Consider the following 14,682-nt stretch of genomic DNA (forward strand, 5'->3'; position numbering starts at 1 on the left):
TGAGCCACGTTTTGGGCAAAACCTCTGAGTCAAGTCTATTAGACCTCTGAGCCACGTTTCATGAGACCTCTGAGCCAAGTCAAGTCGACCTCTGAGCCATGTCTTGAAGAAACCTCTGAGCCATGTCTTGAAGAAACCTCTGAGCCATGTTCCATTTAGGCCTCTGCGCCATGTGTCAGACAAACCTAGGGTTCCTGCACTAAGCCATGCGTCATACCTTTGAGACTTGCAGTATGTTTTTACTTACATTGAAGTTCAGACTGCCAGATTGTTTGTTTTACAGCAGTGCTTAGGACTTCTACATCATTCCTGGACATTCCAGATGCTTTTGTGCCTTTCTTCATCCTTGCGAGCAGATCGGCATTGGGTCTCCTTACTCACCATGAAAGGGGGATCTCTATCTACATCGACATCGAGATTGTTCTCCCATTCAGAGGGGGATCATTTTTCAGCTAACATTTTTTGTCAAAACCTCCTATCCAGGGATATGGAGAAAAGAGTGCGACCAGTCAAATCCTCCTACCCGAGTCATCGAGCTGGCGAAAAGAGTGCGACATCTTTACCAGATTTTGTCAAAACCTCTTTCCTGAGGCCTCGAGCCAGCGAAAAGAGTGCGACAACCGTAACTTGCTGAACGACATCGATCAGACGCAGCACCCCAAAGACATCCTTCGTCATCGGCTTGGTAGGGGGACATCCCTCCGTCCTACCTTTGGACATTCTCATCAAACATTCTTTGTAAAGAGCACATGCGTAGTGAAAACCCAGTGAGGGCACTCCGTATGTGAAAACCCTGCTGCATTGTGCATGGTCATCTTGCATCTCCGTGCATTCTGTAAGCGTTCGGGGCATGTGTCTAAGTGAAAACCCATTCGAACACTAGCATATGAAAACCCCCTGCATGTAAACATGCACCCTATTTCCTCGCCAAACGAGAGATCCAGAACCATCGAGTTCCACCTCATCCTCTTCATCAGAGACGCCTCTTCAGGCCCACTCTTGGTCTAAGAGGGGGTGTCAAGCAACAGTGCGTCATGGTCATCCCAACAGTGGACCTCCGGCATACATCCTTGGCATCCTGACAGTGCAGTACCCCTAAAACCAGCCCAATAGTTGCTGGTGGGGGCCCAAAAATGGGCCCCCCACCAGGGCCCAAACTTGGGCCCTGGTCATGGGAGTAAAGGGGGGGCCAAAAGGCCCCCAAAAAGCTGCCCAAAAAGGGCGCCAAAACAGGCCAAAACCTGGGGTAAAACCCTAGGTCGGCCAGCCTCTAAAAGGGCATTAATGGCCCTGTTTTTCAGCCGATTGCCCCCCCCCCCCCCCCCCCCCCCCCCCCGGATCAGCCAACTGGGGGGGGGGCGCAGCATATTGAAGACTTGGGGGCTATATAATAGCCCCCCAAACATACCATCATACACATCGTAAGCCCCTCCCTCTCCACGTAGAGAGACGAGACGACGAGAGCTGCTTAACGTCGACTTATTGATCTAGAGAGACTTGAACCCAGGTGGGTACATGTCATCCCAAGGGCAATTCCACTAGCCATTTCTAACACGCTTGGGTGATAGAAAGGTAGTGTAAGTGTCCTCTTTTACCCACACACCCACAAGAAGAGAGAGAGACATCACGGATCGCTCCTCCTCTACTGCCCCCCAACGCATAGAGAGAGAGAGAGAGAGAGAGAGAGAGAGAGAGAGAGCAGATCGTAACCCCCTACTTCATCATCAGAGATCGCCTCTCCAACTCCACTTCGTACCTTGGGAGAGAGAGAGAGAGAGAGCTCGCAGCCTCTCCTCTTCATCGTCACCAACAGCATCAGCATCGTGGTCACAAAGAGAGAGAGAGAGAGAGAGCCCACCGCACCTCCTCCTCCACTTCGCCTTGGATCCCGTGCCACCCACAGCCTCGACTCCGGCGCTCCTCCTCCTCCGCCACTTCCATTGGCCAAGTGCTTATCTCGTCAGAGAGCCCCCGGCCTGTACACCCGTACTTCGTCAGAGAGCCCCATGCCTCGACACCCATACCTTTTCAGTGAGCCCAGTGCCTCTACATCCGTACCTTGACAGTGTGCCAAGTGCCTCTTCACCCCATTATCGGCCTAGAGCCTTGAGCCCAGTGCTCACCCTTTTCCGGAGGTCATCTCCAGCAGCTTCAGCATCTATTCGCCGACGTTGCTTGTGCCAGGATCCGCAAAGACGATCCATCCACGGCACCCTTCGATCAAGGTCCCTGACTACCGACGTCATACCTCACGGAATTCCTTGTTCGTGCTTCCGTCTTCATCAGGAGACACCATTTTGGGTCTATTTTGTATTGGATCATACACCCTTGTACTTTTGACCATTATTCATTTGCACTCTGATAGTTCTCGTGTGTATTCTTCTGTTTGGTGCATTACGGAGTATTACGGTCCTCTCGCCTCACAAATGCAAGCAACGACAAGATAGAATCGTACAAAAATGGAAAGCTCTAGCTCTCAGACACACACATGCGCACGCACATCTACATACAGAGATACACATCTATACGATGGACAAGATGCATCGGAGTTTTGCGGTGGCTCTTGAATCCTTGCTGCTGACATTTCTTCTTCTCATTCAAATAAGCTAGAGACGCTGCGACAGGCCAGCACATGTCAACATGTCAACATGGGTGAACATAACCAACCAGCTGAATGTGGGTGCTAGGGATTGTATTGACTTTGCCGACAAGTATGGTGTGCAACAGGATAACAATTCAGCATACATTCGCATGCTTGAAGTTGGGTCAGCGCTCTTTATGGTGGTATTCTGGAGCCCAAGAGCAGATTTTCAGGAGACATATTTGTCTGTAGTGGAGCATAGAAGCATAAGAAGCAGAGCCCAGCACAAACCTGTGTGGACCGCCAACCCGGATCACCCCATCACTGCTCAAGGTTCACTCACAATTTGTGACTCCGGGAGCGTGTGCTTGCGAGATGGGAACGGCACAATTGCCTGGTCCGCAGGCACCAACGTCTTCTCGGTTCTTCTCACATTAACAGGCAACCTTATTATGCAGGATGCCTTCATGCGCACTGTCTGGCAAAGCTTCCAGCACCCACTAGACACACTAGTCCAAAACCAAAGGCTTGTCCCAGGTATGACTCTCAAAAGCAACTCATCTGTTTATTTTGCCACAATGTACCCCCAGGGGGCTTGGTTTTCTTTCGCAAAACCTCTACCAGTAGTACAGGGTCAATCCCCTATAGAGTCATTTCCTTCACATCAACATTTAGTAAGAATTTTCGAGAAGCCCTTGTTTCCCCATGCCCACTTGACAAAGACATCGCCACTGTTCTTGTTGGGGATTACGCAGCACCAGCGAACACATTTAGCCTGCAAGCATCCTGAAGACAGTTGAATATCTCCATACATGGTGTCATGGCCTTGTGAAAATGGAACAGCACAAGTGTGGGCATGGTGGTTGCAGAGTCAGAATATTGAATGATTCACATGGGGGGTGCCCGGACAGAGTTAATGATGTGTGGACATGCCTAGGTGTGAAGGGGGGAACTAGAACATTAAACTTTTAATGTTTATTAAAGTTGCCCCTAGGCCTTAGTGGCCCCTAGGGACTTTAATAACTTTTAAAGTTTGGGGCCCTAGGATTATTATGGGGAGGAGGCCACTCCACTTTTGGAGTGTGTGCTTCTCTCTCCTCCCCCTCTCTCTAGCTTTTGGGAAAAAGAGTCGTGGAGCACTCTTGTGGGCTCTCATGCATGGAAAAGCTGAAGAGAAACTGGTCGACTGCTGAAGGCTGGTTTGCTGCTGTTTTTCTCTGTACCAACCAGCCGTGCAGTTATGTACGGACAGGTTGTAGTAGGTACAGGCTGCGCTGAGTGTTCTCTGCACCAGGAGAGTGGGCGGCGGCTGTAACAGAAGGCTGCAATTGCTGGTACAGCCTGTGCAGACAGGTACAACAGCAGGTACAATACTGTACGGCTGCCGTACAGTGTACGGACAGTCCAGGTACAACACTGTACTGCTGCTGGCGGCGCAGGACAGGTTCTGGACAGACTGACTGCGCAGGTTCAGGCGAGTCCAGGTGCTGGCTGCAAGCGGCGTGTGCAAGTACAACTTCTGGCACGTATCCCGAGGTAGTACAGACGGGTACGGGGCTGTTTTTCAGATCTGTACAGTCAAGACAGCATAGAAGTGAACACAAGGAGGAGGGTACAGACAAGTACGTGCATGCGTGTGAAGCAGGGTTGTGGAAACAAGTGCCTGCAAGTACAGATTGGTACCGTTGCTTCCTCCAGTGCTGATTCACGAGCTGATTTTGGTAAGCTCCTCATCTGCTCATCTATCTCTCTTTCTACTGCTTGATGTCTGTTGCAGATATGAGCTATCTGGCCCCTTGTGAGAGGAGGGGTATGGCAGATTGACAAGGGTTGAGACAGAGTTTGGACAGTACATGTATGTATGAGCTGAGATGTTGAATCATGTACTTGAGTTATGCCAGATGTATGCTCAGGGCTGCCCTGCTTAGTGGTCTTGGCTGATCAGAGGGAGGCACAGTGTGTTATTTTGAGACACAAATCTGTGTGCATAGATCCTCAGTGCTAAGAGGTATTGTGGGCCGTCAGATTGGACATACAGGTGTAATCTCTTGGCTGATTTTTTTTGTTGTACTCAGCCATTCATATTTTTGGAATTGAATAAAGAAATACCGCAAGGGGCGCCAAGCTTTGGGGCCAACAGGTGTTGCTTTGTTTTCAGATTTGGGCACTCTAGCTCCAATCTGTTTTGTTTTCACATCTAGACTACAAGTGGACGGGTGACTGCTAGTCTACCGCACTCTGGTTTCTATCAGAGGCCGGTTTCAAGGTTCCGTCCCCGGGTCCAATCATCAACTTTCTGAAGGGGGTGAGCTCGTGGTTGCTTTGAAGAAAGCCATCGCTGAAAAATTCAGCAAACATGTCTGATACAGAGGATGAGTACTTCTATCATGAAGAAGAAGAGCAAGAGACTTCTCCTGAGAAAGATGTATCTGAGGATATTTTTGCAGGAGAACAGGCTGCAGATGTTGAGCCTTATGAGGATGTAACACAGCCAGAAGATGTGCATGGTAAAGAGGATGATGATGCTCGGTTCAGAGATCGTTTGGCTAGTGTTATGGATACTTTTATACAGCTCACACAGAGTGAGAGATTTGCTGAATTTATGAGATCCCGCACAGAGCCCCGCACAAAGCCCGAGAAAAAGAAGAAGAAGGTTCGATCTAAGAATCTTCCACAGGTTCATAGTGGTGCCATCCCACAGGAACCAACTTTTGGCCAGTTTCCGAACATGCAGCATGCTTATGGTGCAAACTCTCAGAGTTCCTTCTATGGACAGCCACCTATTCCTCAGCAGAATATGCATCCAAGTTATTTTGGTGGTGGCTCGGTGTTCCAATCTATGACTGGGGGTTATCCTCAGGGAGGCATGGATATGCACGGGCCTTTTGGAGCTAATTTTCAACCTGGTATGCAGGGGAATATGTATGGTGGTATGCAGTCCGGTATGCAAGGAAATATGTTTGGAGGCATGCAACCTGGGATGCAAGGCAATATGTTTGGTGGTATGCAGAACCCGTTACTCCCATCATTGGGAAGCTTCGGCTTCATTTGCAGGGTTATGTGGACAGCGAAGAGTTCTTCATCATGCCTTTGGATGGCTGTGATGTTTTGTTGGGGATGCCATGGTGCCACAGGGTACATGCGGTGGTGGATACTTACAATAGGAAAATTACTCTGACTCATAGAGGGAAAGAACATGTATTGGATGTAAAACTCAAAGGGGAATCTGTTCCTATTGTATCCGCTTCGGCGATTTCATCAGTAATGAAAAAGCATCTTTCCGCGTACTTGATTTATGTAAAGGATGCACAGGATGATGAGTCTAAGTCTAATTTGTCTATGTTAGATAAGGACAGGACTGATTTCTTATGTGGGTTTCAAAACTGTTTTTCCGAGTCATTGCCAGGAGAACTTCCTCCCGAGAGGCCAGAAGATCATGCAATAGATCATATTCCTGGTAGTACTCCACCAAATAGACCGCCGTACCGTGTTAGTGCAGCCCAACAGGAAGAGATTATGAGTCAGGTGCAGGAGCTTTTGAATAAAGGGTTGATACAGCCTAGCTCATCACCCTTTTGCTCACCTGTGCTCTTAGTGCAGAAGAAGGAAGGTTCTTGGCGCATGTGTATTGATTACAGGGCGCTGAACAAGAATACCATCAAGAATCGATTCCCCATACCGAGGATCGATGACATCTTGGACCGCTTACAGGGCTCCACAGTTTTTAGTCGTATTGACTTGAAAAGCGGGTATCATCAGATACGCATTAAACCCGAGGATGTGCATAAGACAGCATTCCGAACCACGTTTGGGTTGTATGAGTTCTTGGTTATGCCCTTTGGTTTGACAAATGCGTCTGCCACATTTAACAGAATGATGGACAGGATTTTCAGACCTCATAGAGAGTTTGTGGGCACATTCTTTGATGATATGATTGTGCATTCACAAACTGAGGAAGAGCATAGAAGGCATTTGGCCATTGTGTTTGCAGAACTCAGAAACCATAGGTTGGTTGTTAATGGCAAGAAGAGTGAGTTCTTTTTGCAAGAGATACATTTCTTGGGGCATATTGTGTCAGCGCATGGAGTCCGTATGGATCCAGCAAAGGTGGAAGCAATACTTAATTGGCCAGCTTTGAGGACCGTGCATGATGTACGCAGCTTTCTAGGATTGTGTTCCTATTTTACAGGCGTTACATGCGGCACTTTGCTGAAATTGCTTCGCCTCTTCATGCTTTAACGAAGAAAGCAACTCCGTTTAGATGGGCTGATCGGGAAATTACAGCATTTAAAAAGCTCAAAGAAAAGCTTACTTCGGACCTAGTATTGGTGTTACCGAACCTCCGAAAGGCTTTTGTTGTCCAGTGTGATGCATGTGCAAGTAGCATTGGTGCAGTTCTCATGCAAGAGGGACATGTCATAGCCTATGAGAGTAGAGTTTTGCAAGATGCTGAGAAGCATTTATAGGTTTATGAGAAAGAGATGTTGGCTGTAATTCACGCTCTTTCTACATGGAAACACTACTTGCTTGGGGCTGATTTTACTGTACAGACAGATCATCAAACCTTGCGTTATTTCCTCACGCAAACTAAGCTTTCAGAGAAGCATATGCGTTGGGCAAACTTTTTGTCAATGTTTCACTTCCAGATTGTGCATGTGGAAGGCAAAAAGAATGTAGTGGCAGATGCTTTGTCACGCAAGCCACAGGTCTCTGCAGTTTCACTTGCTTATCATCATGAGCTTGATGAAATGAAAGAGCAGTATGCCCATGATGAGGATTTTGAAAGGTTGTATGATCAGATGTCTGAGGGTCAACGGCATGAGCACTATACTCTCAGAGATGGGTTTTTATTGATGCATGGCAGACTGTGTGTTACCAAGCCATTGCGACTCAAGGTTATGATTGAAAGTCATGCTCCACCGCATGCAGGTCATAGAGGTATTGACGCCACGGTCAAAGCAGTGGAGACTTTCTTTTATTGGCCAACCTTGAGAAGAGATGTTGATGCCTTTGTGAGGTAATGCATCGTATGTCAGAAGGTAAAGTTTGACCGTCAAAAGACACGAGGGTTATTACAGCCTTTACCTATTCCAGATAGACCTTGGGAGAGCATTGCCATGGATTTTGTATTTGATCTTCCACGGACACAAACGGGAAATGATGGCATCTGGACTATCATATGCAGGTTCAGTAAGCAGGCTCATTTCATTCCCGTGCGTAAGACGATCAAAGTGGATCATATGGTGAAGTTGTTCATGGCGAACATCTTCAAGTATCATGGCTTGTCTACGTCTATCATTAGTGACCGTGATCCACGGATGACGAGTTTGTTCTTGAGAGGGTTGTTTGACAACATAACTCTCAAGTTTTCATCGTCATTTCATCCACAGACAGATGGTCAGTCAGAAGAGGCTAACTCTACAGTGTTGGATCTTCTCAAGTGTTATGTGTCAGAGCACAAGCAACAATGGGAAAAGTATCTTCCTTTGGTGGAGTTTGCATATAACAACACTGTACATACCTCGACAGGCAAGGCGCCTTTTGAGATTGTGGAAGGAGGGAAGAAGGTACCACCCATTTTGCATACAAAGGATAAGATATTTGAGGCTGATCAGTATGTGGAGAGCTTGGATGAAGCTTATCGGAGAGTTAAGTTGGCACTCCAGAAAACTCAGCAGAAGCAAAAGAAAGCCGCAGACCGTCACAGACGTGATTTACAGTTTGCATTGGGTGATTGGGTTCTTTTGCGCTTTGAAAAGGCTAGACTCAAGAAGATGAAGGGTAAAGAGCGCTTATTCCCTAAATTGAGCATGCGTTATTATGGGCCTTTTCAGGTTTTGGAAAAGATTGGTGAGGTAACCTATCGTTTGAAGTTACCAGATCACTGGAGGATTCACAATGCTTTTCATGTGAGTCTTCTTAGACCTTTCCGTGGGGATGTGCCTGAGGATGTATCAGATGAGGCTCAGCCGGAAGTTGAGGAACTTGATGAGGTTCTGATTCCAGAGCAGATACTGGCACATAAAGAAAGGAAGGTACGAGGTAAAGTTTCCCGTCGCTATCTTGTGAAGTTCAGGAACTATTCCCCGATGGATGCGAAGTGGATGGAGGAAGGTGACTTAACAAATTCACCTCAGGTTTTGCAGCTTTATCTCGATGCCTTTGAGTTAGAGCCGACTCTTGTTGTGGCTCATTCAGGTTCAGCAGAGCATGGGTCTGGAGCATTACCTAATGCTCAAGAGGGGGGTAGCACCTCCACTCCCTTGATACAGACAGGCTCAGATGACATCTAGAGGTCGCTTGGTGCAGTTTTTATCTCACCCGAAGGTAGTGAGGCTGACAGTACATCTGTTTATGGGACTTCTATGATATATGTGTACTAGTCACATGAGATTTTGTGGATATGTATGGTTCACAGTGGTATACAACTTGGACTATTACTATGCCATTGGTTTGCAGTGAATGTTGATACATGTGTATGGCTTAGAGAGATTGGGACGCTGATCTTGCCATATTGTATATTTCACTTTGGATATTTTGCTGCATCACCAGAATGCAATCGAGGACACTTGCCATTTTTCAAGAGGGGGGTATGTCATGGCCCTGTGAAAATGGAACAGCACAAGTGTGGGCATGGTGGTTGCAGAGTCAGAATATTGAATGATTCACATGGGGGGTGCCCGGACAAAGTTAATGATGTGTGGACATCCCTAGGTGTGAAGGGGGGAACTAGAACATTAAACTTTTAATGTTTATTAAAGTTGCCCCTAGGCCTTAGTGGCCCCTAGGGACTTTAATAACTTTTAAAGTTTGGGGCCCTAGGATTATTATGGGGAGGAGGCCACTCCACTTTTCGAGTGTGTGCTTCTCTCTCCTCCCCCTCTCTCTAGCTTTTGGGAAAAAGAGTCATGGAGCACTCTTGTGGGCTCTCATGCGTGGAAAAGCTGAAGAGAAACTGGTCGACTGCTGAAGGCTGGTTTGCTGCTGTTTTTCTCTGTACCAACCAGCCGTACAGTTCTGTACGGACAGGTTGTAGTAGGTACAGGCTGCGCTGAGTGTTCTCTGCACCAGGAGAGTGGGCGGCGGCTGTAACAGAAGGCTGCAGTTGCTGGTACAGCCTGTGCAGACAGGTACAACAGCAGGTACAACACTGTACGGCTGCCGTGCAGTGTACGGACAGTCCAGGTACAACACTATACTGCTGCTGGCGGTGCAGGACAGGTTCTAGACAGACTGACTGCGCAGGCTCAAGCGAGTCCAGGTGCTGGCTGCAGGCGGCGTGTGCAAGTACAACTTCTAGCACGTATCCCGAGGTAGTACGGACGGGTATGGGGCTGTTTTTCAGATCTGTACAGTCAAGACAGCATAGAAGTGAACACAAGGAGGAGGGTACAGACAAGTACGTGCATGCGTGTGAAGCAGGGTTGTGGAAACAAGTGCCTGCAAGTACAGATTGGTACCGTTGCTTCCTCCAGTGTTGATTCACGAGCTGATTTTGGTAAGCTCCTCATCTGTTCATCTATCTCTCTTTCTACTGCTTGATGTCTGTTGCAGATATGAGCTATCTGGCCCCTTGTGAGAGGAGGGGTATGGCAGATTGACAAGGGTTGAGACAGTTTGGACAGTACATGTATGTATGAGCTGAGATCAAGGTGGTTCCAAATGTTATGTACCGTACGGATCCGTACGTATTGTACGTTGTTTGGTACGGAAAAAAATTTTAAGGTACGTAAAAAAACGTACCATTGGTAAAAATACATAAAAATACATAAAATCTCAGAAATTTCAGCCACCTACATTAAATTTCAGTCCATGTCCACATTGACATATAAAACTTTCGAAATAGAGACACAACAAGGTCAAAAACCTACTAATTCAAAAGTGAGAAATTAGAATCACAAAGTCGTCAATCATACTTAATAAGTTAATCGTACTTAATACTTAATACTTATTACTTAAGACAAGTCACATTGTCACAAGTGAGTCGTGACAACTCACAATTCACATCAAGAAATGATGAAATTTGAAAATGAGTCTATGAATAATGACAAAATGTGCCATGTCCATACAACACCAAATCAAAACTAAGGTAATCCAAATCAAAACTCATCATCCGATGAGGATGATGACCCTGGAGAATCAAGCATATAACCCTCCGTGATGACATTGCCCTCGTCATCATACTCAGGCCCTGTCATCTCATGGGCACAGGTGGGTGGGCTGCCTCAGATGTCCCTGTCCCTGTCTTTGCATCATCCTGCTAGTAGTGTGAATGAGGCGAACGGCCTCATTCGCACGTGCTCGAGGAGTCTGAATAGGCAGCTTCCCTCTCCGAGGGCCTCTCCGGCCAGAACTCTCTGCATCTGCAGGTCCCTCATGTAGCTGAATTTTATAAGCCCGGGCTCTCGATCTTGTCACCCGCCTGTCTACACTCTCCAGCTCTCTATGCAGGAGGCAAAGAATCTCGTCCTGCTCATCTCTCAACCGTTGCTCTGCCTCATCAATGGTGGTAGGATCTGGGACCAGCTTGACATGTGTTGGATCCACCTATTCAACGTAAAACCAAAGAGAACGCGGAGTGTCAACGACTCAACTTTTTATATACTATAGTATAAAAGCTATGTAAATGGGAGGCCAATCCCCATAAGAGAATGAATAGGATAAACTCACCTGTTTTGGGGTGCCCAAAGTATGATAAGCTCGTACGAGCTTCATGTTGGCCCTACAATAGACCAGTCTCTCTAGTTGAGAGGTGCTCAAACGATTGCGTATCTTTGTATGTATGAGCGAGTAAGCGCTCCAGTTGCGCTCACAAGTACCTGCTGAACAATCCTGCACTCCAATTCAAAAAAAGTGCTTCATTCATGTGAGCTCGGCAATTCCCAATAAGCTTCACAAGACTAGTTCTAGTCCATAGTACATACATGATATACATACCTGAGATAGCACTCGCAGAGCTATATCTGTAAGCTGTGGAAGACCCTGTCTTCCATAGTTTTGCCACCAAGTAAGAGGAAGCTTGGTGGCCTCTGGTCTAAGAGCAACAACTCTAACAAATGAGGGTCCCAAGTTGTTGACCCAGCTGCAGAGCTCCGCATCAATCTCCAATTGCTGCTCCACATCATACATACTATTAATGTACCTATCTCGTAAGGTGAGCAGCTCCCTATCATGAAAGAGAAGTGGCGTCTTGTAGAAAGGATGGAGGAATGCAGCCATCCCATGAATGGGGCGACTCATATACCCCCATCGATAATCCACAATAGCCAATATATCATCTCGGCTGCAAGAGTAAAATAAACAGAGAAGTAGAGCAATTAGTAAGTCAAGACTCAAGAATCAAGATTCTGTAATCGGCCATTAAGAATCAAGATTTTACTTTACCAATTATGTGTCAGGGACGTACAGGCTGCAATATGACTCTTCATGTGCATGAAGAGGTGGTACACTAAGCCCAAAGTGGAGCCCTCCATGTTTGTGACTCGCAGAAGTACAAATACTGGCTGCAAAGCCACTAAGAGAGTTTGCACATCCGTCCAGAGGGTCTCATCCAGTATCCGTCTCTGTATGTATTTGGTGGGCTCTGTCTGTGAATGATACATATCTCTCCACTTTGGATCCACAACTGTCTGTAATAGTGGATCTCTCAATTTGAAAAGCTTGTGTAGCACCAAATACATATAGGCAAATCTTGTCTTGGATGGCCGCACCATATCTAGGTTGCTGTGGCTCCTAAAGATAGCCAATGCCTGCTGCTTCTTTCTGAAGAATGTAGTGATCTTCGTGGCATCAGAAACTGTGGGTTGCACCCAACTCAGCTTGCCTATGTCCTCCATAAGCAAATCAAGGCAATGGGCTGCACAGGGAGTTCACAATGCGAGGAAACTCCGCCTCCACCATGTCTCCCATTGCCTTGCAATTAGCAGCATTGTCTGTTACAACCTGCACCACATTCTCTGGACCAACCTCAACAATTGCCTGGCGAATATGCTCATAGATACTCTCAGCAGTGATGCGTTCGCCTGCCTTCCCAGCATCCACAGCGCGTAAGAAATACGTACCAAGACATGAAGAGACAAGAATATTGATGATGTGTCGTCGCCGTGTGTCACTCCAGCCATCTGAAATGATAGTGCAACCAAATTGTTGCCAACCTACTTTCACTGGCACCAATGTCTTGTCTATCAAGGCCTTTTGCTCATCAAGCATCGTGGTGCGCATCTTTTTGTACTCAAGCCCTGACCATGACTCCGTGTGTCCAACCTGGGCTATAGCTCTGACCATCCTCTTCCATTGGTCAGTCCTCAAAACATTGAAGGAGATATTGCACTCTATGAGAGTGCGAGCAATCTCCATCTCAGCCACCTTTTGCCTTTCTTTGACCCAAGACTGTGCATGCACACGAGAAGGCAAGGTGGTTTGCCTTTCCGTATATGTATCACCCTCATTCTCATCTTGCATGACAGAAGGCCTCTTTCTGGCAGACGATGCCTGCTCAGAAGAGGCAGGCTGAGATTCATCAACCTGCGTGGATGGACCGGCCAAGTCCCCAAGAAGAGCATCATAAGCGCATCCTGTGTTTCTTGTGTGCCTCTTCCTCTTCCAACTGCCCCCATTGCAGGGAAATTTTCAGCAATCAACTGATCTCTCAATGCTTGTGGCACTCTCTTGCACCCTGCACAATTGTTGGTGGTGCCAATGCCTGTGAGGTGCTTGATGACACGAGTAATTGTACTCGTGAGGGTGAAATTGCAGTACTTGCACTGCCATTGTCGAGTGCCACTACCTGCCTGCCCTAGAGTAGTCACAATGCGAATGACGTTTGTGTGCTCCTTCCAGTATGGGTTCTCCTGCTTCGGCATGATTGCTCTGACAAATTCAATGCACAATGCCATACAATTTCAATAAGGATTCAGCAATCATGCAATGCATAATATTTAGTGGGCAGCTCAGGTGAGAGAGAGAGAGAGAGAGAGAGAGAGAGAGAGAGAGTTATGTTGCTGCCTTGGGGGCCTGAGCAAGCGTGGGTGGGGAAAAGGAGGACGGACAGGTTACAGCAGGCGAACACAAAAGGGAAGGCGGTGGCGAACAGGTTACAGCAGGCGAACACAGAAGGGAAGGCGGTGGCAAACAACAGGCGAAGAGAGAGACTGTAGAGTCCCTTACCGGAAGGTGTACGTTGTCGTCGCAGGCGAAACCCGAAACCACCACACGCTGTACGAAGTCCAGACGGTATCGGCGAAACCCAAAAAAAAAAGATACGAGACGCTATCGCAGGCGAAACCCGAAACCCCCCCCCCCCCAAAAAAAAACCGTACGGATCGATCCTTACGTACGGATCCCCGTACTGTACGGATGTACGGTACGGATTGGATATCCGTACGTATGTTTTGATCCTACCTTGGCTGAGATGTTGAATCATGTACTTGAGTTATGCCAGATGTATGCTCATGGCTGCCCTGCTTAGTGGTCTTGGCTGATCAGAGGGAGGCACAGTGTGTTATTTTGAGACACAGATCTGTGTGCATAGATCCTCTGTGCTAAGAGGTATTGTGGGCCGTCAGATTGGACATACAGTGTAATCTCTTGGCTGATTTTTTTTGTTGTACTCAGCCATTCATATTTTTGGAATTGAATAAAGAAATACCGCAAGGGGCGCCAAGCTTTGGGGCCAACAGGTGTCGCTTTGTTTTCAGATTTGGGCACTCTAGCTCCAATCTGTTTTGTTTTCACATCTAGACTACAAGTGGACGGGTGACTGCTAGTCTACCGCACTCTGGTTTCTATCAGAGGCCGGTTTCACATTGCATATCAACAGAGTTCATAAGTGACTGTCAGGCTGGATCCAGACGGGATATGTAGAGCATCATGCCTATCTGGAGCTCAATGCTCAAAATGCAACAGGGGTACAACCTTGGTTAGGTGATTGTGTGGATCCTGAAGCATGTGGAGTTTATGGCATCTGCATTCCTCCCTCATCCAAAAATCCAGAACAGGTCATGCTCATGCCTGAGCAATAGTGCCAACAGTAGTGAATCATCACAAGTTTTCTTTCAGATTGATGCCAAAGATGCAATTCAAGGCTGTGCACTGGCACTGCC

At 47.2% G+C, this 14,682-nt stretch overlaps 2 protein-coding genes and 1 pseudogene across 2 annotated transcripts in view; 1 reads left to right on the top strand and 2 right to left on the bottom strand.

Annotated features, from left to right (window-relative positions):
- The window catches only part of LOC147614401 (uncharacterized), a 108,426-nt gene extending 105,749 nt beyond the window's left edge, over nt 1-2,677 (top strand). Inside the window, exon 3 of the mRNA XM_086780954.1 lies at nt 1,729-2,677. Coding sequence (XP_086637080.1) covers nt 1,729-2,063 — 335 coding nt within the window. The 3' untranslated portion in view covers nt 2,064-2,677. The remainder of the gene's footprint in view (nt 1-1,728) is intronic.
- Nucleotides 2,678-10,680: 8,003 nt separating this feature from the next.
- LOC147614402 (uncharacterized) lies at nt 10,681-11,936 on the bottom strand. The gene is made up of 4 exons (XM_086780522.1): nt 11,519-11,936; nt 11,252-11,413; nt 10,879-11,128; nt 10,681-10,772 (listed from the first exon to the last, which is right to left on the bottom strand). The coding sequence occupies exons 1-4, from the start codon at nt 11,819-11,821 to the stop codon at nt 10,681-10,683; spliced, it is 807 nt and encodes a 268-aa protein (XP_086636648.1). The 5' UTR covers nt 11,822-11,936.
- A 488-nt stretch (nt 11,937-12,424) lies between these two features.
- LOC147614403 (uncharacterized) lies at nt 12,425-13,443 on the bottom strand (annotated as a pseudogene).
- Nucleotides 13,444-14,682: the final 1,239 nt, after the last annotated feature.

This window comes from Cibotium barometz, chromosome 42 (genome assembly GCF_041138505.1).
Source record: "Cibotium barometz isolate CiBa-2024 chromosome 42, ASM4113850v1, whole genome shotgun sequence".
NCBI classification, from domain to species: Eukaryota; Viridiplantae; Streptophyta; class Polypodiopsida; order Cyatheales; family Cibotiaceae; genus Cibotium; species Cibotium barometz.